Source organism: Onychostoma macrolepis, chromosome 03 (assembly GCF_012432095.1).
Source record: "Onychostoma macrolepis isolate SWU-2019 chromosome 03, ASM1243209v1, whole genome shotgun sequence".
NCBI lineage: Eukaryota > Metazoa > Chordata > Actinopteri > Cypriniformes > Cyprinidae > Onychostoma > Onychostoma macrolepis.
In genome coordinates this window covers 52992834-53018698 of record NC_081157.1, presented here as the reverse complement: position 1 = coordinate 53018698, position 25865 = coordinate 52992834, and the positions used below count along the sequence as shown (strand labels likewise).

General features: G+C 37.2%; 1 protein-coding gene across 1 annotated transcript; it reads right to left on the bottom strand.

Moving 5' to 3' along the window:
• Positions 1-961: 961 nt before the first annotated feature.
• Positions 962-5934, bottom strand: LOC131536530 (macrophage mannose receptor 1-like). The gene is made up of 4 exons (XM_058769525.1): positions 5779-5934; positions 4977-5357; positions 2409-2759; positions 962-2334 (listed from the first exon to the last, which is right to left on the bottom strand). Exons 1-4 carry the CDS (start codon positions 5882-5884, stop codon positions 2057-2059), a joined length of 1116 nt encoding a protein of 371 aa, XP_058625508.1. The 5' UTR covers positions 5885-5934; the 3' UTR covers positions 962-2056.
• Positions 5935-25865: the final 19931 nt, after the last annotated feature.

Sequence of the window (25865 nt, the reverse complement as noted above, 5' to 3'; positions counted from 1 at the left end):
ATAGGTTTAATTACAGGATAGTGTATCATGAGCTCTCCATAGAAGAGGTCATGCCAGGTCCTCATGAGGTTAAAGTATCATGGGCTTTCCACGGGGTGTTATTGTATTTTTATTTTTTTTCCTCACAGACAGTATCTTGGGCTGGGTTTCTTGACATACCAACATCACTACTGAAGAACTTCTACACTACCACCTTCAATAAATTATTCTCCTTACAAGAACTCTGGTCAAGCTTCTGATTTGAAGTATTACAGAAATCAAAAACATCGGCGAGCCACCCAAACCACGGCTCAGCCAAATACAGCTAAATTTAACAAACCAGCCAGGAGAGACTGACCTGAATACAATACCCAGTAACTTTGTATTTTTAAGTTAGTGACGTATTGTCAAGTATGGTGACCCATACTCGAAATTAGTGCTCTGCATTTAACCCATCCAAGCGCACACACGCACGCACATGCAGAGCAATTAGGGGTTCGGTGCCTTGCTCAAGGGCACCTTAGTCATGGTATTGAAGGTGGAGAGAGTGCTGTTCATTCACAATCCCCACCTTCAATTCCTGCCTGAGGCATGAGAATCGAACCAGCAACCTTCAGGTTACAAACCCGACTCCCTAACCATTAGGCCATGACTACCCCCAACATTAACTTCTGTTGAATTCAAAATTTGCAAGATTTTAAAATTTCAAGAAACTAAAGTGTCACCAACAGGTCATACTGAAATGAATGCACAAACTATGATTATGACCACATGATGCAGTCAAGGGGGGCGAGTCTGTGATGCATCAATCACCTACACTGGCTCTGCCCCTATAATCACTGCTCATGTGCATAATCATGAGCTCTGTTCAACTTCACCGACCACTTCAGTTGCTCACAACGTCAGACACAACAAATATCATGTAAAATCAATGACATGCCATCGGTGTAAACGGCAAAGAGTTTTCCTTTGGGATCAGACTCACACAACAAACGCTGTGTGTATCATTTTATTATATATTTAATACAATGCTGTTTAAAGTCTCACAGATTATTCCCTAAAAACCACCAATAAAACACTGAAACTAAGCAAATGAGAATCAGAGTTACTGTCGCACTGAACTACATGAATGCGACACATATTAATAAAGAATAAAACATTGGTTATGCACACACTGCTATGATTTTCCTGCTTAGTTTATTTTTCTTGCTTTTCAGTACAAATATTCTTAAATCAAGATACATTTACTTGAGAAGCAAAATGACAGAACAAAAGTTTTGTTTTTTGGGAAAGTGATCAAAATGAAGTGTTTAAACTGAAAACAAGAACAAATGGTTGTCAATGTGCTCAAAAAATACTCTTCTTTTCTCTTTGAAATAGGTCTATTTTTCTGACCTCACGTGCAGATATTTGTTCTTGTTTTAGGTAAAAATGTTCTTAATTTTTAAACATTTTTTAGAAAAAACTACTTTATATCTTGCATCTCAAGTGAATGCATTTTTATTTAATCCTCATAATGTATTCATGTTCTGTACTATTTTTGCATTATGGGTCCATTTGGACTTGAAGAATCATTATTTTATTAAACAGACAACTTTTATTTATTTTTTTTACTAAAACTATATTGTATCTGATCATATAACTTCTCATTACTAAGGTTTGAATGTTGAAATGGTTTGTCAATAGAAATACATATTCATGTTTATCAAAACAAAATTCCTCCCCAAAACAAAAGAGATATTGAGGAAAAGGCCAACTATACATTACAAAAGTGTTTTCACACTAATATAACTTCAGGGTTCACTTTACAAAAAGTATTTTGACACCTAATGGTACTCTCATCATACCCGGGTCAAAATGACCAGAACAGGAAACGTAACATTTATTTATTTTTTGTTTGAAATGGTCTTATGAATGATTATGAGTGTTGAGGAAGTTCAGATATTTGTATTGTAAAAAAGATGTCATTCTTCGCAGTGCAAACAGACACTCAAGGCTCAGAGTTGGTGCAGATGAAGTTGAGTCTGATGGTCGGAGGAAGGCTGACCCAGCGCTGATCTCCAGATGACTGAATGGCTCAGACTCTCCGCTCGTGACAGTTGTGTGGTCCAGTGCCGTTCCCCACGGCCCAGTTCTGATAACAGACCACCTCGCCGCGCAGCCACAGCCACATGTTCATGCTGCAGTAGTGATGCAAACCCATCCACACGGCTGTCGTCGAGGCTCTTCTCGCTGCGCTCATCACCCGCTGCTCAATCTGGGGGCTGGGAACCGACACCAGGTCCACGTGATTCTGTCTGCAGTACGTCATGGCTTCACTCCAGCTCAGATTCTGCTTGATGAGTATGAACTGATCTGGAAGAGACATTTGAGATTTTGCTTGATAACGTTCTCTCATTTTACACATGCAAGTCCAAGTATCGACTCACCTTCTTGACAGACGAAGGGAAATAGTGTATTACAAGGCCAGTCCGCCCACTGACCCCTTCTCTCTCCACTTATCACAAGCACTGTGGCGTCTTCATTGCCTAAATTGTCATTGGGTTCAGTGGATGCCCAGTTTCTAAACGAGGATGTACTCTTGTCGGACCATTCCCATGAGTCTCTGAACAGACCGATCCAGATGGCAGTGACTCCTCCAGTGTTCATGAGCTGCTGAATCTGCTGGTTCTCACTCTGGTTCCTCACGCTGCTCAGATCCGTGTGATTCCCTCTGCAGTAGCTCTGAGCAGATCTCCAGCTCATCGACTGCTGCACGAGGGTGAATCCTTTACTGCTGTCTGCATGTGAAGAGAAAATCAAGAAATGTTCATTTTCAGCCTTTGTTTACCAGTGATGATCTAGTGCACATGTCTATGCTGTGGAGAGAATCAATCATTGCAGCAGATATAAACACTGCGTACGATCATTAGAATCCAGTGAAAGCATTTTGAAAAGATACATCATCATGACTTGGTTGCTTGCACCCTTCACTGGCTATTACTTGTGTACACGGTGGTATAACCCTTATTGCTATAGGCTGGTGTCATGCTAAAACTTTAAACCTATCAGAGCACATTTTGGGGATTATAAAAACGAGAGTGTTTTGTGTCTCGGGATACGCCATCAGTGGTACCGCCCCTTTCTGTGGATATTTCAGGTTGTGAATTGATGGTAGGTGTAGCAGCTGTGCAGCTGCAAATTTGCATATAGACACATGGGATGGTAATATCAGTGTACTTGTTACCGCCAGGATCGTTGTTTCCGGTTTTCCAGCTGCTGTGTGTTGGACGCTCACAATGGTTCACATGTAGGCTTGTCTCATTGCTAGAAGGAACTTTGGCCATTAACAAAAGAGGCTGATTTGTTTGTAGTTTGTCGTCACCAGTGTTGGACAGTAACGCATTACTTAGCGGCGCAGGACAAGATGGGCGAGTGCTGGTGCGGGCGGGTAGACACTCGTGTGTGTGCGGGATGCGGGAGAATAAAATGATTCACGGGACTCCCACAAAATAGAAAAATCTAAACATAAAATATCTAAAACAAATAAATTGTTATTCATCTATTGCACAAAAGCAACAAGAACTAATATAAAATAAAAAACAATTAACAGGCGCAAGCGTAGGCCGAGTTTCTATTTAGGCTATGACACGTGTTTGCAGCGTTGAGCAATGTTGACTGGAACGCAATGGCCCTCAGGAGTGCAGTGCTGAAATGTGCGTGCTAAAGTATCCTCTCATTACAACACACGAATTGTAGACATTATGAAAGATTAATTATGCATATATTCATTGTGTTATAACAGAGCTTTGTGAGATTGCAATGAACTGAGATGTCATCTTTTTAGAGATTATAAAAGCAGCGCTATTTGCTGGCATTATGCCATGCCAAACCATGTACGCAGCTGCGTATGCTTGCTTTAGTTAAAAATAACAGTGTTCTGTGAATGTTGATGCTTTAATAGCAAATATTTATCAGGAGCGTTTATGCTGGGATTTCATGTAAATTTCATGGATGTAGTCACATAAATAAGTTACGTAACTAGTAATGTAACTAATTACTTTTGAAATAAAGTCATCAGAACAGTAATGTGATTACTTTTAAAAGGAATAATCAGTAATTTAATTACATTTTCAGAGTAACATGCCCAAATAGCCACAATTTTCTGTGACTGGTGACAGTTTGTAGTATGGCGCCATAACGCCCTCGTGTTACGTACAATTGTTAGCCCAGTTTATTGTAACTCTTCCATGTTCGGCAGGTAACTGCACATGCAAGGGTTTCTGTGATTGTTAGTTTGGGGCAGAATTCATCTACTGCTGTGACAGCACTGCTGTTTTGCCTGGGTCTCATCTTGGTTAATTTTGTTATTGTTCCTGAGTTTGTGTTTACGCCGTGTGTGCATGCGTGTGTGTGTTGTGGTTGTGTTCGAGGTATTATTGAAGTGATTTTGTCATCTGTTACTTGTTTTGGTTCCACAAAGAACCATTCAATCAAAGGTTCTTTTAAGAACCATCTATTTCTTACCTCTTTATAATCTGAAGAATACAATCTTTTTAATCAGATGTTAAAGGTTCTTTATGGAACCATTTAGACAAAAAAGATTCATCGTGTAGCACCTTTATTTTTAAGAGTGTAATTATTCATTAACGATTCTAAACGATTCTAGAATCTAACAGTATTCTAAAGTGTTACCAACTGATGTTATACAAAAAAAACAAAACTGAGTAAAATTCTATAAAAGATTCTTTAAATGTACTTGTGATAAATTCTTTTTTGAAACTGATTGATCGTAGGCCTCATTGGTCTAAGCTTATGCACCTCAGATTATGAGTGAAAAAAAACAAACAAACATTATTTGTGGATAATCTTGGCAATTTTCACTCAAAAACTGTACATAAGCTCAGATCAATAAGTCAGTTTCAAATGTTTGTGAAGTCAGTAGATTTGAGTCCAATACAATAAAATTAACTAGAATAAAAAAAATAAAAAAAAGCATTTCTGTGTGATTGACTCACCATTGTAGCAGATGAAAAACCTTTGGCTATTACAGTTGTCATCACACCACAGTCCATCCTGACTCATATAAGCGCAGTAATGTTGACTGTTGTTCGGCTGATTTGACGCCCAGTTGCGAAACACTGAATCTTGAGCCGTGTAAAACACAGGGTCACCCAGAGACCACTTCCATTCACTTCTGAAAGTGTTCATCAGCCCGATCCAGACACGAAAGACATCACTAGATTCGTTCACACTCTTCAGCAGCTTGGTCACATCGGCGCTGTTTTCAATGGAGGCCAGATCGCTGTAGTTCTTACGGCAGTATTTCTGAGCATCAGTGCAATTCATGCTCATCTGAACAAACTCAAACTGACGAGGAACCGATGAACTGAAGACGGCTGCGGAGGACAAGGGTTCATTTCAGACTGTTTTCATGTTTGAAAATAACTTCACTATGAAATTAATACTTTTAATAAACAATTAAACCTATAAAACACATTAAATTGATAAAAAGTGACAGTAATGTCACAAAAGATTTCTATTTCAAATAAATGCTGTTCTTTTATACTCTCTATTCATTGGTTAATCCTGACAAATAAAGTGCATCATGGTTTCCTGTTTTCAACATTGATAATAATCAGAAATGTTCCTTGAGCAGCAAATCAGCATATTCACATAGAAAACAGTTATTTTAAATTGTAATAATATTTCACAATTTGTACTGTATTTTTGATCAATGCAGCCTTGGTAAACAAAAACATTAACAATCCTAAAGAACCCAAACTTTTGAAGGGTGTTTATAAAGGCACACATGCGTACCTGAGAGCAGAAGCATGGTGAACACTGTGTCCAGCTCCATTTCTGATGAGTTTGTGTCAGTCTGATCATCTGTCTCTCTCTTATTCTCTTTCTCAGCTCCTCCCATCAAACCTCATCCAATCCTGCATGTGACTGCTGATCTCCAACTGTTACGCTCTTTTATTCATTGTTGCCAGTTATGACAAACTTCAAATCACAAATCAGTCTGCCTTAATATTTCTAAATATTTACACTGCAAAACATGATTTTCCTTCTCAGTATTTTTGTCTTGTTTTCCAGTACAAATATCGAGAGGTGGGGGACTCATGACTTGACTCGAGTCGTAAATTTATGAACTTGTGACTTGCTTGACTAAATAAAGAAAATGACTTGACTTGGACTTGAGATCCAGTGACTTGAGACTTGACTTGACCTGACCTTCATGACTCGGCAGGACTTGACTTTATAACAACTCTATTATTACAAATCATTGCGACATATTTTGGTAAACAAAACGCAAGCCACTGAACCAGCGGCACAGCACGAGCACAGGAACACAGTGCGCCAAATACAGGGAGCAAGAGAATCTCCTGAGATGTTTGGATAAACACTTTGAAACTGTATGCATTTTCAAAGCCAGGACGTCACCACTTCATAAAGGAAAGGTATGTAAGCTTGTAAGCCAGTCTGCTCAAATGCTATTGAGCTTTAAATTTGCATTTGAGCCCATTCGGTACTGAAAAATAGCTAGTTTTACATATGATTTACAGTAGATTTGAATAAATATCAAAAATGTAAAAGGCGTGCATTGTAGTTGACATCTAGATGAACAGTTTACAGTTTGTGTTATAACTGTAAGTCATTCTCATCAAATGCTATTGAGCTTTAAATTATGGCATATTTTGCGTTTGAGCCCATTTGGTACTGAAAAATAGCTAGTTTTACATATGATTTACAGTAGATTTTAATAAATATCAAAAATGTAAAGGTGTGCATTACAGTTTGCACCCAGATGAACAGTTTACAGTTTGTGTTATAACTGTAAGTCATTCTCCTAAAATGCTATTGAGCTTTAAATTATGGCATATTTTGCGTTTGAGCCCATTTGGTACTGAAAAATAGCTAGTTTTACATATGATTTACAGTAGATTTTAATAAATATCAAAAATGTAAAAGGCGTGCATTATAGTTGACATCTAGATGAACAGTTTACAGTTTGTGTTATGACTGTAAGTCATTCTCATCAAATGCTATTGAGCTTTAAATTATGGCATATTTTGCGTTTGAGCCCATTCGGTACTGAAAAATAGCAAATTTTACATATGATTTACAGTAGATTTTAATAAATATAAAAAATGTAAAAGGTGTGCATTATAGGTGACACCTAGATGAAATGTTTACAGTTTGTGTTAACTGAGATTATAAACCAGTTTCGGCACAATGCATTTACATTCATGCGTTTGGCTGACACTTTTATCCAATCAATAAGAGCATTGTTTAATATTAGTCTCTGTTGTTTAGATTAATGTAATGTTATTTTCTCTACAGTCAAAAATGTGGGTGTTACATTAGACAGCAACTTGTCTTTTGAAAATCATATTTCCCATGTTACAAAAACAGCATTCTTCCATCTTAGAAACATTGCCAAGCTACGAAACATGTTACCTGTTTCTGATGCAGAAAAGCTAGTTCATGCATTCATGACCTCTAGACTGGACTATTGTTATGCACTGCTCGGTGGTTGTCCTGCATCTTCAATAAACAAGCTACAGGCAGTCCAAAATCTTAAATTCTGTATCAGTTACAAAATATTACTAACTAGCTAGTCTAATTAACTAGTCTTCTACCACGCTACAATCCAACCCGCTCCCTAAGGCCGCAAAACTCTGGACTCTTGGTAGTACCTAGCATAACAAAGTCCACTAAAGGAGGTACAACTTTGTCACATTTGGCTCCCAAACTCTGGAATAGCCTTCCTGATAACGTTCAGGGTTCAGACACACTCTCTCTGTTTAAATCTAGATTAAAGACATCTTTTTAGTGAAACATTCACACAATATATCTCATAACCTAGTACTTCAGTAATATCTGCTCAAATGTTACATTATCATTCTTTTGCTTGGGTTGAACACATCATTTTTTTTGCTTGGTTGGAACAGCAGCTACACTAACTTTTCTCTATCTGCTTCTCTGTTTCTGCCACGGGAGAGAGACCCTAGTGTGCCTAATGTCAAAAATTTGATTTATTGCATAAAAATACCGACCCCCACCCCTCCCACCCACCCAAACTGGACACCTGTTTTGTACACCCCCACCCATCTAAATGACCATCTGTTTTTACTGTCCAGTGATCCTAAGGAATGTGTGTTTTGGGAAACGTGTTTTTGTGTGTGGGGTATTGTTATGTGTTTTAAACTTTAAATTGTGAAACTGTGTTAAACGGGACAAAGGGAAGTTTTTATTAGAGTTTTTTCACACACATATCAAGAAAAAATATTAGACTTGCTAGTGTTGTTAAAACGTTTTAAAATAGTTAGAGTTTGTTACAAGTTAAATAAAAAGAAGCAGAAGTGAACGTGTTTGTTTATTTAAAACAAACAAAGCATCTGACACCTTAGTTGAAACAATAGCATAACATTACAAGTTAAATAATATAGAGTTGACTCATCTTACCATCTTCTAAAACAAAAATGTATTAGAAGCGAACGTTAAGTAAGCTACTTGTCAAAACCTTATAGTCTAACTTTACAAATTAAAAGGTAGCTTTTGTCGCAAGTTAAAGAAAATAGAGCTGACTCATCTTACCCGTGGTGTGAAAGAAAAATATCACACCGTTAAGTAAGAGTATAAGCTACTCGTCAAAATCCTGTTACAAGTTAGAAAAGAAGGGAAAAAATAACTGTGATCTAAAATAAATAAAGAAAGAAAGAAAGAAAAAGAGCAGACTATCTTACGTAGCCTCCGTCAGATAACCTCGCACGACCGTGTCAAACTCAGAATGACTTTATGCTCCTGAGGCCAGACCACACCTACTGCCAGCCCCTAACAGCGTAAGGAGAGACCGACGCAAGGATTTAAAAGAATTAAAGTAATGTTTTAACATTAGAACGAACGTTATTTTTAATAAATCTTTAGCATTTCTTAATTAATGAAACAATTCGGCACTCATCCTAAAGCTTTTCACTTTAAAATAAGGTTTTTCATTTTAAACAAACAGTACCTAAGCCGCAGGGAAATGTTGCTTATTTTATTTTATTTACTTTAGTTTAGATATTCGCACTTAATTTAGTAATACCTTTATTTACTCTTCTATTTTTTGTCAATCTTAAAACTTGCAGTGGGGCATATCAGTTTGAAGACGTATACACCATAGTTACAATATCAAGATGACTCAGAACGGTAACATCCGGGTCAGGTCAAACCACACTTACAACTGTAGTATGTGGGACTCACGTCACCTAAGACGTTGTGATTTTGGGTCACACGTCACTCGAGGTGCGGTTATGAGTATATCAGATGACCAGTTCCCACCTCACTTAGTTTAGTGCACCAGTCAAAGACTGGTAATTTGGCAATGTGGGCGTGTTTCCCACAAGCTGTTCAATCATTTGAATTGCACACATTGGAGGAAGCTGATCAACTGATTTATCTGAAAGATTGGTGGTTTAGCTAGCTAGTAGAGCCTTGGATCATCAACACAAAGAAGACACAATTGTAATAAGATAAATTAAATTTATTAACAATAGATATGCAAGAGTAAATACAACTAGTGATGATACCAATAAGTGAATATGCACTGATAATAGAGAATAATAGACAACTAAATATGAAGGAAGATACTGAGTAAATCGCAGAAACAAATAAATGGAATGAACACAGAACGGCTGAATGCAATGCTGTTGAGCTGAAAGTAGCAATGGAAGAGATTTATATGGAAATGTCGCTTATGGGAACCACTTAATGGCTCTGGTGGAATTAACGATAAATAAATGCTTATTTATCTCTGAACAAATAATATAGCTATTATTCGTAATGCTGACCCCAAGTAAATGTTATCTAAACAGGTTAGAGAAACATAGGCTGCAGGTATAAACTAAGCCAAGGTCTTTAGGAAAGAGGTTTGGTAAGTTTATAATTACGTTCCACAGACGTCTTCCACTGGTGATGCAGACTGCATGCAGTGGGGAGGGCACAGAGTTGCGTTCCGGTAGCCGTTAATGCTGACCTGGAGGATGCCGAACTGCTGTTGTGCCACAAAGGGTCCTTAGAGCATGGACCGGGCAGCTGGGTCAGATGGGTCTTCACGGGGTCCTTTGCAGCCTGGCTGCGTCGTTGAGGAGCCGTGGGTTTCAGGACAAATGTTCTTCTAAACAATCACATCTAAGGCACAGGCTAGTTATTCACACTTAATTCACCTATTCCTTTAATCGGTCTTTGATTTTTGTCAAGTTTAAGACTTCTGACGTGTTATATTACCCAGACTTTTTCACTTTTAAAAATTAGGTTACACGGCTTTTTCTTATAAAAATCACCTCTGAAGCCACAGGAAAATGTTGTTTGTCTTGTTTTATTTTATTTTAGTAGTATAATATCTTTATTTACTCTTTGATTTTTGTCAATCTTAAAACTTCCGGAGGAGGTACGCCCTAGGCTATATCAGTTAAAACGCATACACGCGTATGTGAGCGGAAACCGGAATGAAAGCAAATGTTTTGGACGTCTTTGGATTTTTCAGCCGTAATTAGACGGCTAAACTTTTTACATTATCGCACGAAATGTAAATATTTCGTCTCACGCAGCGCGGCGAAATGAGAATGGCGCTGTGTGTCTGGACGTATGATTAACGACGCGACCGTATCAGATCAAGAGGGTTGTTGTAAAACATCTGAAGGTGTTTCTCGAGATGCAACTCATTTGCAATCTAACGGGTTTTTGAGGGGATCTGGCATCGTAAACTTTGGTGTTGCTGTTCATTGATCAAACGACATACACGTTAACCATTTTATGACATGCACCTGCGAGTATGAACTTTGTCAAAAGTTTAGACTTAAAGTTCACTGTCCGGTCAAAGAATGTGTGCCCTTTTGAAGCTTTTATATGACACATAGCTGGTTAAATTAAAAGTTAGGTATAGTTTAGGAAGAAAATACTCAAACATAAACACAAACATACACAAACAATCCCCTACATTTAAACATTTAAACTTTTATGATGTCTCCTTTTACAAATAAAAACTTTTAGAATCACACAGGGTATCTCTACAAGATGATGAAAAGCAGCATGATTAAACAATGATATAACTATTGTTTTAACAAACAAGTTTTTAGATCTTTCAAACCTAAAACCATGAACCTCTAAAGCAATGATTAGAAGCAGGCAAACGATCCTGTGATGAATACAGATAATTTTCTTCATGAATTAGACCTAAATTAGACTGAAAATTAATTGTCATAGGTTGTTCGCAACAAAAGTAATTCCTAAACAAGGTGCTACAAATGCCTCACAGAATCTTTACAGCAGATTAGACTTTCTTTCTCACTTTAAAAATGGTATTATTAACCATGCTGTTTAAATGAAACATTTATTTTTTTCACACTATAAGGTTTTATTTTATTAAAATAAAAACAATTGGCTCTTTATAGTTTTATTTCACTAAGATTTGATCAAATAATAGATATAAGCAACAATAAAATATTTGATAACTCCATCTTATCACCCAAACTGATGTGCCTTACGGTTTGTGATGACATGAGAATCAGAATCAGAATGATCTTTATTGTCAGGTATGTTTGCACATACGAGGAATTTGTTATAGCGACAGAAGCTCCACAGTGCAACAGGACAGGACACAGATAATAAAATAATAATATACAAATAGGCAATGTACAAAATAGCAAAAACGCAATATATAATACAGACAATTATGTATGTACAGTTATGATATGTGCAAAATTGAAATGTAAAAATAAGCATGTGTGGTAAAATATGTGTAAAGGTCAATATTATTGTTAAAAATAGTTTAAAAGGTCATTTTTAGCTTTCATATAGGATTCAGAACCACACTCAGTTGCTTTTTGTGTAACAGAGTCCAGATGAAAATAGAATGTATGAAAGACTTTTCTTTTAAGATATTATAATGACAGACTAAAAACTTTAGATTGATTAAAACAACTGAGGTTATGCATTTCTCTTGAATATGTATACAGTAACCAGTGAGTAAATGAAACATTATTGTATAAATACACATCCTTGTAAATTCAGCATGATTCTATCATATTAATCAATAAAAAAGAACAACCGGTTTGTTGGAAATAAAAAATAATAATAAAAATAAAAAATAAAAAATAGTGTTGTGTTTCTAAGTTAGAATGTTTATAGTTTATAGTAAAATCTTAACTTTAGGTTAAAGAATTTTTCTTTCAAACTCTCTCACGCACGCTCACGGCTTTCCCACAAACTCCCAACAACATACTTAAGTTTTGTTTTATCATCTGGAAACCCTATAATGGAGTTATGTTTTGCATTATTACAACTATAGATGCTGAAAGAGGTGATTAACCTGTTTAACTTGTTTAAAATGCGAACGATATCACTTAAGACTAGTTTGACAAACAACATTACGATCATAAAACAAGCCTGGATCCAATTTGAAGCATTCTAACAACAAGTACAACCATTGCAGAAAATGTATTCAATCAATCAAACTTTATTACAGACTCAAGGTCCAGATTTAAAAAAGACAGTAGACAACATATACAACCCACAGCATCTATCACAGACATAAAGAGTTACAAAATACAGCAATACCGGTGTCTCCACAACTTTGACTGATACCGTGTAGTACTAACCCCTATATTTGATAAACCCACAATAATCTCATTTTTAGAAGCATTAAGCCGACAGATAAAACTATACATAAGATTTTGTAACAGTGTTTTAAAAGTGATTACTCTCGCACTCACAAACATTTCACTTGCACTATGACATCTAGGCCTGCGTAGTAAGATTCTCATTGCATCATTATAAGCTACTTGTGGCTTCTGTAAACTACTTCAGTCTGTGTGCATCGAAATTTATTTAATACACGAGTTTCACAATTTGAGTTGAATTACTGAAATAAATGAACTTTTCCATGACATTCTAATTTATTGAGATGCACCTATATATATAGTGAGATAGTGAGACCTCGTAATCACATACAATTAGTGATATCACACATGTTGATGTACTGCACATTCCTCCATCTGCCCATGAGGAAACAGCCTGTGGACTTGTTGCATGCTACTGTTACGAGATTGCAAGCTAAATATCTGGACTCTTTAGTTTTATATTCAGTGATTTTAACCATGCCTCCTTTTCCAACTTTGTGCCCACATTTAAACAGTTCGTTGACTGCCCTACAAGGGAAAATAAAACACTTGACCTCTTATATTTTAACGTTAAAGACACCTATAAATGCTAAGCCCTGCCGTCCCTCTGGGTTTCTGACCACATACTCGATCATCTATCCTCTACTTATTCTCCTGTTGTGAAAAGAATGCCTGTTACCACCACAACAGTAAAATGCTGGTCCCATAAATCCATAGAATCTTTGCAGGGTTCCCGGGAAGTAAGTGACTGGGATGTCTTCACTAAATCCTATGGGGATGATATTGATGGTCTTACTGACTGTGTAACAGAATACATCAAGTTTTGTACAGATATCAATATATCCAGCAGAGAGATTTGGTACTACTCCAATAATAAACTAGTGGGTAACTGTTAAATCTGAAGACCTTCAGGACTGGGGACATGGTTAAAGCAAACAAAACTGAAGGTAAAAATTAAGGAAGGACAGCAAATTACAGACAGAAACTGAAACAGCATTTGGAGCAGGATGGGGCGAAACAGGTCTGGTCTGGAAGGAGAAAGATCACGGGCCTTGAGCAGAAGGCGGGGATCACTGCTCGTCGGTGACCAAGTCCTTGCTGATGATCTAAATATGTTTTTCAAAAAATTTGACTATCCTACTATCTTCCTACCTGGGCCTGATGGGATTAGTCAAAAACTTCTAAAATCCTGGTCTAGTCAGCTGTGTAAAATGTTCTATCATCTGTTTAATCTGAGCTTGCAGTTGCAGAGGATTCCTTCTTTGTCGAAAACATTGTTCCTGGTCCCTGTTCCCAAAAGGAAACATCTGACAGACCTCAAGAATTACAGACCCATCGCCCTCACCTCTCACATAATGAAGACACTTGAGAAACTGGTCCTCTCCAACATCAGGCCCAAAGTGTGCGCATTCACTGACCCTCTACAGTTTGCAAACCTGCCTAACATCAGTGTGGACGACACTCTCATCTACTGTACATGCTTCAGAGGGTCTACACATATCTTGATAACTCTGGTGGGTCATTCCGTGTCAAATCAACCAAATTTCAGAAACTTCCCCAGCTCAAATTTTTGATTTTGCTAATATTTTTTTTCTGAATAAAGATAAACATGTATAGTAATGAAAGCCAAATTATTAAATGTCGTGGATAAATATTTACTGAGTAATCCACTATTTTGTAGAGGGGGGTCAAAATTGCAATTTTCACCTGAGATTCAGAGCCAAATTACAGGGGCTTAAAAATGACTTCAGAAAGATTGCAGCATCATTATTTTATTTTTACACAGAGATTGGTAGATTTGTTAGTAAAATCTGTTGACTTTAGCAATCTTTGTTGCATTATATGCCAATGGTAACCATTCAAAAATGGGGAAAGAGCACTTTTCAAGTTTTCTCTCCAAAGTTTGCATGCCTGTAACTCAAGTATAAAATATATCTTAATGCCCTTTTAGATATTGGGTCTTAATCTTTCCTTTTGGCATCTTCATTTTTAAGGCCCTATATGGTTCAGTTCCAGAGATATTGGAATTTCAATATGGCTCCAGGAGTAAATCGTTAAAACTCAAGAAGTATTAAAGATATTGAAATATGATTTTAGATTCTAATTATTAATAAACTTTTCTTTCGGAATCTTCATTTTCAAGGCCCTACGTCTTTCAGTCCCAGAGATATGCAGACCTCAATGAGGCTCCATATTCAGATTGTTGAATATTACTCATTTTCAGTGGTTGAAAACCAAATGTAGGTTTTTATACAGCTGATATTGTATTTAAAGCGGAATGGCTGAATAATAAGTATTGTTGAAAGTAGAAATGCATCTTGTTTCCCTCTGTCAAAATGTTTTTAGGGCTTACCTGTTTGAGAGTCATAAATATTATTTTTCCAATGTGCATGTCTGTAACTCAAGAAGTATTAAATTTAATATGATTTTAGATTAAGGTTACTAAGAAACTTTCTTTTAAATCTCCATTTTTAAGCCCCTGCCTAGTTTAATCCCAGCGATATCGAGATCTCAGTGCAGCTCCATGTCCAAATTGTTGAATCCTACCCATTTTCAATGGTCAAAAACAAAATGTGGTTTTGTGTTTATCTAGTCATCACTGTTGTCACTGTTAAATATGCAAATAATAACAGTAACCCAGGGTTTAGGAATGTGCAGTGTGACACGTCAGATTATGACTAAAATACAAACAGTGTGAAACATAAAATAAGATTACACAGGATCCCATTTACCTGGGGTTTAGAATTACCCAGTGTTAATTATTTCAAGTGTGAGAGACCTTAAATGTTTGAGGTACTATCAGTGATTCTGCCAAATATGTCCTTTAGCAGTAGATTGACTATACTTCACAATTTACAACAATAAAAAATAAAAATAAATTCTAATTAATCCAGGTGAGGTACATTTTGGTTTATTAATGTGAATGCAATGTGTGGTGAAAGCAACCACTTTTCCCAATGGCGTGGGATTTGTTTCAAACATGTTACGTACTGCATATCTGAACTCTTGATAGCTTCAGAAGCTGTTAAAATGAACAAAATCCTTTCTTCCAAAAATCCCTGAAACTGATTCAAATATAGAATCTCATGAATAGACTACAGAGAGCAAGTTAATGAGCCTCTACTTGACCATTTCAGTGCATTTTTAGCACTCAGACATGTGTTCCATGCATATTGTTTTGATAGAGGGAAACAAGATACAATTTTAATTTCAACATTATTCTTCAGACATTGTTCTTTAAATAAAATAAGTATCGGCTATATACAAATTGATCGACATTTGGATTTCAACCATTGAAAATGGGTAATATTAAAAAATCTGAATATGGAGCCTCATTGAGATTTCCATATCTCTGGGACTGAACTTGCTTGCTCTTGCTGCCTGCTCCATGCTTTGCTCTCTTTTTATGTACTTCTCTCAGATTTTTCTAAGATTCTAACTCCAGCAGATCAGCACAGTGCTCAAACAACATATTTTTGGCAGAAACACTAAAACTAAACACTTTTTGGACTGGAATAATACTACGAAAAACAACACTCTTTGCCTCCCACTGCCAGTGTGACGGTCTTGCCTGGGTGGCCTGCTTTCAGCACAATGGAGACAGCGTGTGTAAATAGGGTTTCACTTATTCAGTACGAGAATAAACCATTTCCACAGCAATGCTTCGTTAACTCTGCCCTGTTTAATTTAAAACAGTTCTATTTTTTAATTCTGTCACTTAAATTATTTTTACCGTTGTGATCGTATAGTGTTTCAGTTGTAAATATAAACAGTTTGAATACAGATGACAAACTTTCAATTAATTATAAATCACAAATCAATGAATGAAGATCCTCAATGAAATACAGAGCAATACAATTAAACTCACAGTGACAGGAAACATCCCCACCTAGCGGTGAACTTAAGCAACTAATTTAGAATCAACAATTTAACAAACATTTAACACATTTAACAACATACCTGCACAATGGAGACAGTGTGTGTAAAGCTGTCAGCGTTGTCAGCGTTGTGCTGCTGAGAGGTTTGTGATTGTAGCTCCGTGTACCTTCGCTTTTTATTGAATCTCTACTTTACTTTCACTCCCTTTTGTCTAAAGTGATAATATATAACTTAATTCTCACCATATTTCTGGTGTTATCTTTCAAACTAATCTAACTAATTTGATAGTTCGCTTTTAAAACCGCGAGTGCAGCTTGTTAGCCAGTTAGCTTGTCACTCGTGGTTCCATCTGCGTTTCTATTCACGCCTATTATTGTTTTATTTATTAATTTTTTTCATTCTCGCTCCGTTTTTCACGAGCTCATCAAACAACAGTGGTAAGTGGTAAGTTAAGTTGGTATCATTCATCAATCACGGTGAGTAATGGCTTCTTCTCCTGCTATTGTTGTTTGCACTGTTTGCCACATGTACAGTTTATCTGTCTCTGTCAGCAGCGAGGGATTCACATGTGATAAATGCAGGGAAATAGTTAGGCTGACAGAGAAGGTTTTAGAGCTAGAGACACGCATCCAAACTTTAGTTGAGGACAGTAAGAATGTGAGGGCTGTAGATACTGCTTTGGATGCGACTAGCTCAGGGAGTTCTGTACATTGTTCGGTTTCGGTTGAGCCCGTGCAGCAGGGCAACTGGGTGACTGTGAAGCGGCCTAGTCGCGGGTCAAAACACCACTCTTCCGTTCCGATCAGAACATCAAACAGGTTCTCCCCACTCAGTGAAGCACCCACTGAGAAACCTGATGAAAGTGCTCTAGTTAGAGTCAGACACTGTAATATGCTCTGGTCCGCTTCCTGCTTACCGGGGTGATGAGATTCATAGCAGACTGTCGTCACTCAACGGCTGGATGTCTAAGTGGTGCCCGCAAAATAACATAAGCTCTATAGACAATTGGAAGAATTTTTGGGGCAGACCTGACCTGTTGAAAAGAGATGGTGTTCATCCCTCCTGGGGTGGTGCCGCTCTTCTTTCTAGAAATATGGCACATAGTCTTAGAGTTTGTATTTGACTAACTGGGGCCCAGGTCAGGAAGCAGACAGACTGGCTAAACCGACCGTCTGCTAGCCACCTCACGTCACAGAAGTCAGTTAACTCTCAGCACATAGAAACTTTTTCACCTAGATATCACACTATAGAGACTGTGTCTGTTCCCCGAACTAGAAAATACAGAAAACATCCAAACCAAAGTAATAGTAACAATTTAATTGATGTTCAACAAATTAAAAAAAACGATATAATACAGATAAACACATGATAAAGCTTGGCTATTAGATCCCTTTCTTCAAAAGCACTTTTTGTAAATGATATGTTCACTGACCATAAACTAGATGTGCTTTGTCTGACAGAAACCTGGCTAAAACCAGATGATTACATTACTTTAAACGAGTCTACACCCCAAGATTACTGTTACAAACATGAACCGCGTCCAAAAAGTAAAGGGGGAGGTGTTGCTACAATTTATAGAAATATTTTCAGTATCTCTCAGAGGTTGGGTTTCAAGTATAATTTGTTCGAAGTAATGGTGCTTCATATAACGTTATCCAAAGAAACAAGTGTTATTGATAAATCCCCTGTGATGTTTGTACTGGCTACTGTATACAGGCCACCAGGGCACCATACAGACTTTATTAAAGAATTTTCTGATCTTCTATCGGAGTTAGTGCTGACTGCAGATAAAGTCCTAATTGTTGGTGATTTTAATATCCAAGTTGATAATGAGAAAGATTCATTGGGATCAGCATTTATAGACATTCTAAACTCTATTGGTGTTAAACAACACATGTCAGGACCTACTCATTATCGAAATCATACTCTAGATTTAATACTGTCACATGGAATTGATGTCAGTGGCATTGAAATTTGGGAGCAGAGCGATGATATCTCAGATCATTATTTAGTCTCCTGTATATTCCATATAGCTAAAGCTGTAAAGCCAACCCCTTGTTACAAATATGGTAGAACCATTACCTCTACCAAAAAAGACTGTTTATAAATAATCTTCCTGATTTATCTCAGTTCCTCAACATATCCAATAGCTCAGAACAACTTGATGATGTAACAGGAACTATGGACTCTCTCTTTTCTAGCACTTTAGATGCGGTTGCTCCTTTACGCTTAAGGAAGATTAAGGATAAGAGTCCAACACCGTGGTATAATGAGCACACTCGCACCCTAAAGAGAGCAGCCCGGAAAATGGAGCACAGCTGGAGGAAAACAAAAGTAGAGGTATTTCGTTTAGCTTGGCGGGAAAGTATCCTACAGAAAAGCATTAAAAACTGCTAGATCTGATTACTTTTAGTCTCTTCTAGAAGAAAACAAACATAACCCTCAGTATTTATTCAATACAGTGACTAAATTAACGAAAAATAATGCATCAACAGGTGTTGGCATTTCCCAAGAGCACAGCAGTAATGACTTTATGAACTACTTTACTTCCAAGATCGATACTATCAGAGATAAAATTGTATCTTTGCAGCCATCAGCTACAGTATCGCATCAGATAGTGCACTATAGATCCCCTGAGGAACAATTCCATTCATTCTCTACTGTAGGAGAGGAAGAATTGTATAAACTTGTTAAATCATCTAAACCAACAACATGTATGTTAGACCCTATCCCATCTAAACTACTAAAAGAGCTGCTTCCAGAAGTCATAGATCCTCTTTTGGCTATTATTAATTCATCATTGTCATTAGGATATGTCCCCAAAACCTTCAAATTGGCTGTTATTAAGCCTCTCATTAAAAAACCACAACTTGACCCAAAGATCTAGTTAATTACAGACCGATCTCAAATCTCCCTTTTCTGTCAAAGATACTAGAAAAGGTAATATCCTCACAATTATATTCCTTCTTAGAGAAAAATGATATCTGTGAGGAATTCCAGTCAGGATTTAGATCGTATCATAGTACTGAGACTGCTCTTATTAGAGTTACAAATGACCTGCTTCTATCATCTGATCGTGGTTGTATCTCTCTATTAGTGCTACTGGATCTTAGCACTGCGTTCGACACCATCGACCACAACATTCTTTTGAATAGACTAGAAAACTTTTTTGGTATTAGTGAAAATGCGTTAGCATGGTTCAAATTGTACTTATCTGACCGCCATCAATTCGTAGCAGTGAATGAAGAGGTATCATATCGATCACAAGTGTAGTATGGAGTACCTCAAGGCTCAGTACTAGGGCCGTTACTTTTCACGCTTTACATGTTACCCTTGGGAGATATCATCAGGAAACACGGTGTTAGCTTTCACTGTTAAGCTGATGACACTCAGCTCTATATTTCTTTGCGGCCCGGCGAAACATACCAATTTCAACGGAATGCATAGTCGATATAAAAAACTGAATGACGAGTAATTTCTTACTGCTAAATTCTGAAAAAACAGAGGTGTTAATTACCTCTAACCTCCGCATTTAATAACCTAGAACACTGTCTAACACTTGATGGTTGCTCTGTCAATTCTTTGCCATCAGTCAGGAACCTATGTGTGCTATTTGATAGCAATATTTCCTTCTAAATCCACGTTTCTACCATTTGTAAAACTGCATTTTTCCATCTCAAAAATATATCTAAATCGCGACCTATGCTCTCAATGTCACATGCAGAAATGTTAACTCATGCATTCATGACCTCAAGGTTAGATTATTGTAATGCTTTATTGGGTGGTTGCTCTGCACGCTTAATAAACGAACTCCAGCTGGTCCAAAATGCAGCAGCTAGAGTCCTTACTAGAACCAGGAAGTATGACCACATTAGCCCGGTTCTGTCAACATTGCACTGGTTCCCTATTAAACATCGTATAGATTTTAAGATCTTGCTAATTACCTATAAGGCACTGAATGGTTTGGCACCTCAGTATTTGAGTGAGCTCTTATCACATTACAGTCCTTACCTGTCCGCTGCGATCTCAAAACTTTGGCCATTTGATAATACCTAGAATATCAAAATCAACTGCGGGCGGGAGATTGTTTTCCTATTTAGTGCCCAAACTCTGGAACAATCTACCTAACACTGTTTGGGAAGCAGACACACTCTGTCAGTTTAAATCTAGATTGAAAACCCATCTCTTTAACCTGACTTACACATAATACACTATCACATTTCTATAGTTCAAATCCGTTAAAGGATTGTTAGGATGCATTAATTAGGTCAACCGGAACCGGGAACACTTCCCAAAACACCCGATGTACTTGTTACATCGCTAGAATAATGGCATCTATGCTAATATTAGTCTGTTTCTTTCTTATTCCGAGGTCACCGTAGCCACCCAGATCCAGACTGTATCCAGATCAGATGGTCACTGCAGCCACCTGGAGCCAGTCCGTATCCAGATCAGATGGTGGATCAGCACCTAGAGATGACCTCTACAGCCCTGAACGTCAGTGGAGACCAGGGGCCCGTACCATGATGGTGGCTGAACAAACTCAGGGTTACAGGATTAGTTTTGAGTTGACAAAACCAAACCAGTCCAATCCGGCTTTGTTGGTACCATGAAGCTGATCATCAACTTTCTCTGTCAACTCAGGCTTGATCCTGAGTTAATGGAGCACATGCACATGAAAGTGTGACATCAGTAATGAGCAGCCAATCACATGCCTTAAAACTTTGATTCACTTCTTGTGAGAGAGTCAGTGCGAAGATTAAAAGATTGGACAATTTGAAGAATTTAAACATTTACACAGCACGATCATGAAACGATCTGTCCACGAAAAAGAGGAAAACTTATCTTACCATATAAGTGCAAGTAAAAGTTTAAAGTTAGTTTACAGAGTTGATAATATTTATAGGTATAAAAACACTTAAAAACTAAGCTCATATGTAGTCATGTTTAAAACTATTGATTCTAAAAGTTATTAATATTGCATATTATCTATATGTTTACATTGATTTTAAATTAAAGCTTAATAATTACTATTAAACTAAGCTGGCTTGTGTAATGGATTAAGGGTATAATAATTATATAAATAATATAAAATAATTCTAAAAATTATCTCTAAAAATCAGATGATTTTATCTTTAAAAATGTTTTACTATGTAGCGTCCTTTAATTTGGAGTAAGAGAAACTGGAGGAGTGGCTTTATTGCATCAGAGACGTGTCACTTTGCTTGATGCTGATTGGTCAAATATCGGTTTAAGATCTCTAAACCAGAACATAACCTGCCCCGGAGCAGGTTAGCTGTGGAGCGTAAGTTACTATGGCGATGAACACTGCTAAAAGCCAAGCCACTTTCATGGTACCTAAAACCCAGAGTTGGCGCAAACTAAACTGTAACTTACCTGGCTAGCCTGCTAAACCGGCTTCATGGTACAGGCCCCAGGACAACTAGATGAGCCCCAGAGACTGATCCCCAGTGCAGACCCTGTCTCCTAGACGGCCATCGGGACAAGACCACAGGAACCAGATGAGTCCTTTGCACAATCTGACTCTGCTTTAGCCCAGATTTAAACTGCTGATTTTGTCTGGCCAGAGGAGAATGACACTATTTCAACAAACTACGTCCCCATTGTAGGGTAAATATGTAAATCATTTAATTTAGCTCAAGATGTTCTGATCGAATCTTAAATTGTCTGATTCCCGTGTGATGTTTTGTGATGTTCAAATTGTCTGACCATCTAAATACTGTAAAGCTGATATAAAGCCACCCAGCTTTATATCAAGCTGATGTAAAGCTGCTTTGACACAATTTGCATTGTTAAAAGCGCTATACAAATAATAGTGACTTGACTTGACTTGAATTGACTTAAGCGAGCTCAGGACATTTCTTCATTCATCACTCCTTCTGGATTATACTCTTTCAAAGTTATGTGTTTTGGGTTAAGAAATGCCCCAGCAACATTTCAGCGCCTTATGAACAGGGTAATTTCACCTGTCACTAAAAAAGAACTGATGAGGTTCTTGGGTTTAGTGGGCTATTATCGCTCCTTTTGTTTTTAATCTAGATTTAAACTGACAGAGTGTGTCTGCCTCCCGAACACTGTTAGGTAGATTGTTCCAGAGTTTTAGCACTAAATAGGAAAAGGATCTGCCGCTCGCAGTTGATTTTGATATTCTAAGTATTATCAAATGCCATGTGTTTTGAGATCGCAGTGGATGTGAAGGACTATAGTGTGATAAGAGCTCACTCAAATACAAAAACATTCCATACCATTCAGGGCTTTATAGGTAATTAACAAGATTTTAAAATGTATACGATGTTTAATAGGGAGTTAGTCTCGTGTAGCAAGACCTTCAGACTGACGGCTGAAGGTCTGGGAACTTTGGCCGATTTTTGTGCCGCATCATTTTTAGGGGGGTGGAAATGTCGCCACAATAACAGACCGGTTTGTAAAACTCTCTGACAAATTTTAAAGATTCTATGCCGCGAACTTTACATTTTTCACGTACTTTTGAAAAGTCAGTGTTTAGTTGATCCTGACAAGCGCTCGTCGTCAGTTGTAAACATGATGGTTTTCTTCTTTCGTGAGGGGGTTTGGCGCCACGGCATTTTCGTTTCCAGGCGGAACGTTAAAGAACATGACACACACGTCTCCCGGAAATCCCTTATAATCTAACCAATCCGACGACGACTTCGAAACTCCTGAAGCGTTTCCAGATAAGTGTGCCATATGCATCAGACGTTTAGCCCACGTTCCGTAGGCATGACGTCTGAGGCTGAGACTAGTGCAGTGTTGACAGAACCAAGCTAATATGGTCATACTTCCTGGTTCTAGTAAGAACTTTAGCTGCTGCATTTTGGACCAGCTGGAGTTTGTTTATTAAGAGCACAGAGCAACCACCCAATAAAGCATTAAAATAATCTAACCTTGAAGTCTGTAATGTAAAATTGGCATCTGATGACTCTAAAGCAGTGTTATCAAACCTGTCCTGCCGTCTTCAGTTTACCTGCATGTTTTCTCCCAGTGAACTTGGGCAACTTGGTTATCTGTTTCAGGTGTGTTTGATTAGTCCAGGATCTCTGAAATGAGCCGTATGATTGATCTGTGCTGGTTTCATGTCTCTCTCATATGTGGGATAATGCAGTCCTTATCCGCTTCACGTCAGGACAGATCATGTGATTATTGATGGTCTGACTTTACTTTATCTCAACGGACGCTGTCTAGAGACGTGATGAAACGTAGGCTTCATCTCTGCATGCTAGATGGAGATCAATTTCATCACCCAGCTTCAGAGGAACCACATTTGCATAGTTTTATGTAAATATCCAGTTTTATTTCTAGTGATGGTGGAGGGTCAGATGACAAGATTAAGCAGAAATGTGATCAGGTTGGAACATTTACATACATACTTTTATATTCATGCTTTTAGCCTGACAAAGGACTTTGTGTTGATATCATAATTTGTATATCTCTCCTTTATATCAGTGTCCAATGAATGAGTCTTTGTTGACTAGGTTTGCATATGGCGGTGTGTTTTTAATGACAACTTTCCTAAAAATATATCATATTCCTAAAATAAGAAATATCCCAATATATCGCTTTGCTTACAGTATCGCAACCCCTGTATCGTGATGCGTAACGTATCGCCAGATTCTTGCCAATACACAGCCCTACTTCCGGCGTGAGCAGACCCTGCTGAAGATGGTCAATGTTCATTGTGTTTATTTCTGACACAACCACAGTTTTGACTAGCATTTGCTACATTTGCCTACAAACCTACAAAGGAGTCAGGATGACATCAGTTTGCGCTCATCATTCTGCATGGCCTATGTGTCAGCTTCTGATATCTGATGGTGCGTATAAGTCACGTAGGAAAGGTCATATTTCCGAGTTGAACGCACATGAATACACCAACATAATGTCATAATTAGGCCTACAAATGGGAAACTTGAAACTTGTGCAGACATTTTGAGGGGCAAGGGCTCAAGTGGAAAAAAGGGCACTAATCATATATATATATATTTTTTTTCTAAAAAAAACTTTAAATATATTAGGGGTGTGCGATATTGACGACAAATATATCTCAATATTTTCTGGGATTTTATCGTAAAAATCAATTCAACTTATTGGAAAAGATTCCTTTCTATCACTGCTGTGAACCGATCACCACACAGAATATGAAGAATATCAAAAACTTTAGGAGTCAGCTGTCCACGACAGTCCTTAAGATATCAGCATAATAACACACTCAGAAAAATATCATCTAATTATCGTTATCATTTTATGGGCATTTTTACCTTTATAAAGCCATTTTTTCTAAAAGTGTGCATCATCTTTTCAGTCAAATTCTTAAATTGAATCAGTCAATTAGAATAATAAGTCACTTGGGCTGGTACCAAGGAAATTAAATCAGTATTGACAAAATTAATCTTTGCAATGCAGAGAAAACACAGAAGCTGCATTAGAAGGGGCGTTTAGATGTATTAGCATTTACACACTGTTTAATGCAGGACATGAATGTATTTAACCTGCAGTTACAAATGCATTAATACAGTTTTGATATTTTAAACATAAAACGTTGAATAATGATATTTGAAATTATTAAAAAAAAAATTTAAATATACTTTAAATGTGAAATTAAAACTGCCAGTAGGTGGCAGCAAGTCACTGTTAATAAGTGAGACATTGTGATTGAACCGAATCATTTAAACGGTTGATTCATTCAGGAACGAATCACCGTCATGTTGCTCAGAGATGCAAATTGGAATTATATTTGTTGGAGAAATAGAGCAAAAACAGTCAATATTGTGTCTAAAACATAAGTGTCTTAATATTAAATTCTTGTTTATTGAACTGCTGGATAAAATCAATACATTTGTAATCATGCTGACTTTTGGTGGAAAAAAACATCAGTCTTCGTGTGATACTGATTAACTATATGAAGTGATATAAATATATACATTTCTGCCCCCATATCTTGAATTATGTGATCATTCTTATTTCATTTTAAGAAACTGAATCATGCAGTGAAAGAACACACACCGACTCTAACCTACTAGACTTCCTATTGCCTTAGCTAAACTTTAGCTAACTTACATGGTACACAGTAAATTTTGCAGTGTTAAAATAACTCTTTAAGAGTTAAATTCAACACTGGACTCGAGTGTATTTGGTCCCACTCAGAATAGGTGATAAAATTACTCTCGTCATAGTGTTCAATTTTCAGAGTAAAATTAACTCCGTTTGGAGTAAAAAATTAAAACTGCTCAACACTGAATAGTGTTACTACAATTTAACACTAAAGGAAATTAACTCTAAACGGTGTTACCACAATTTAACACTAAGGGAAATTAACTCTGATTT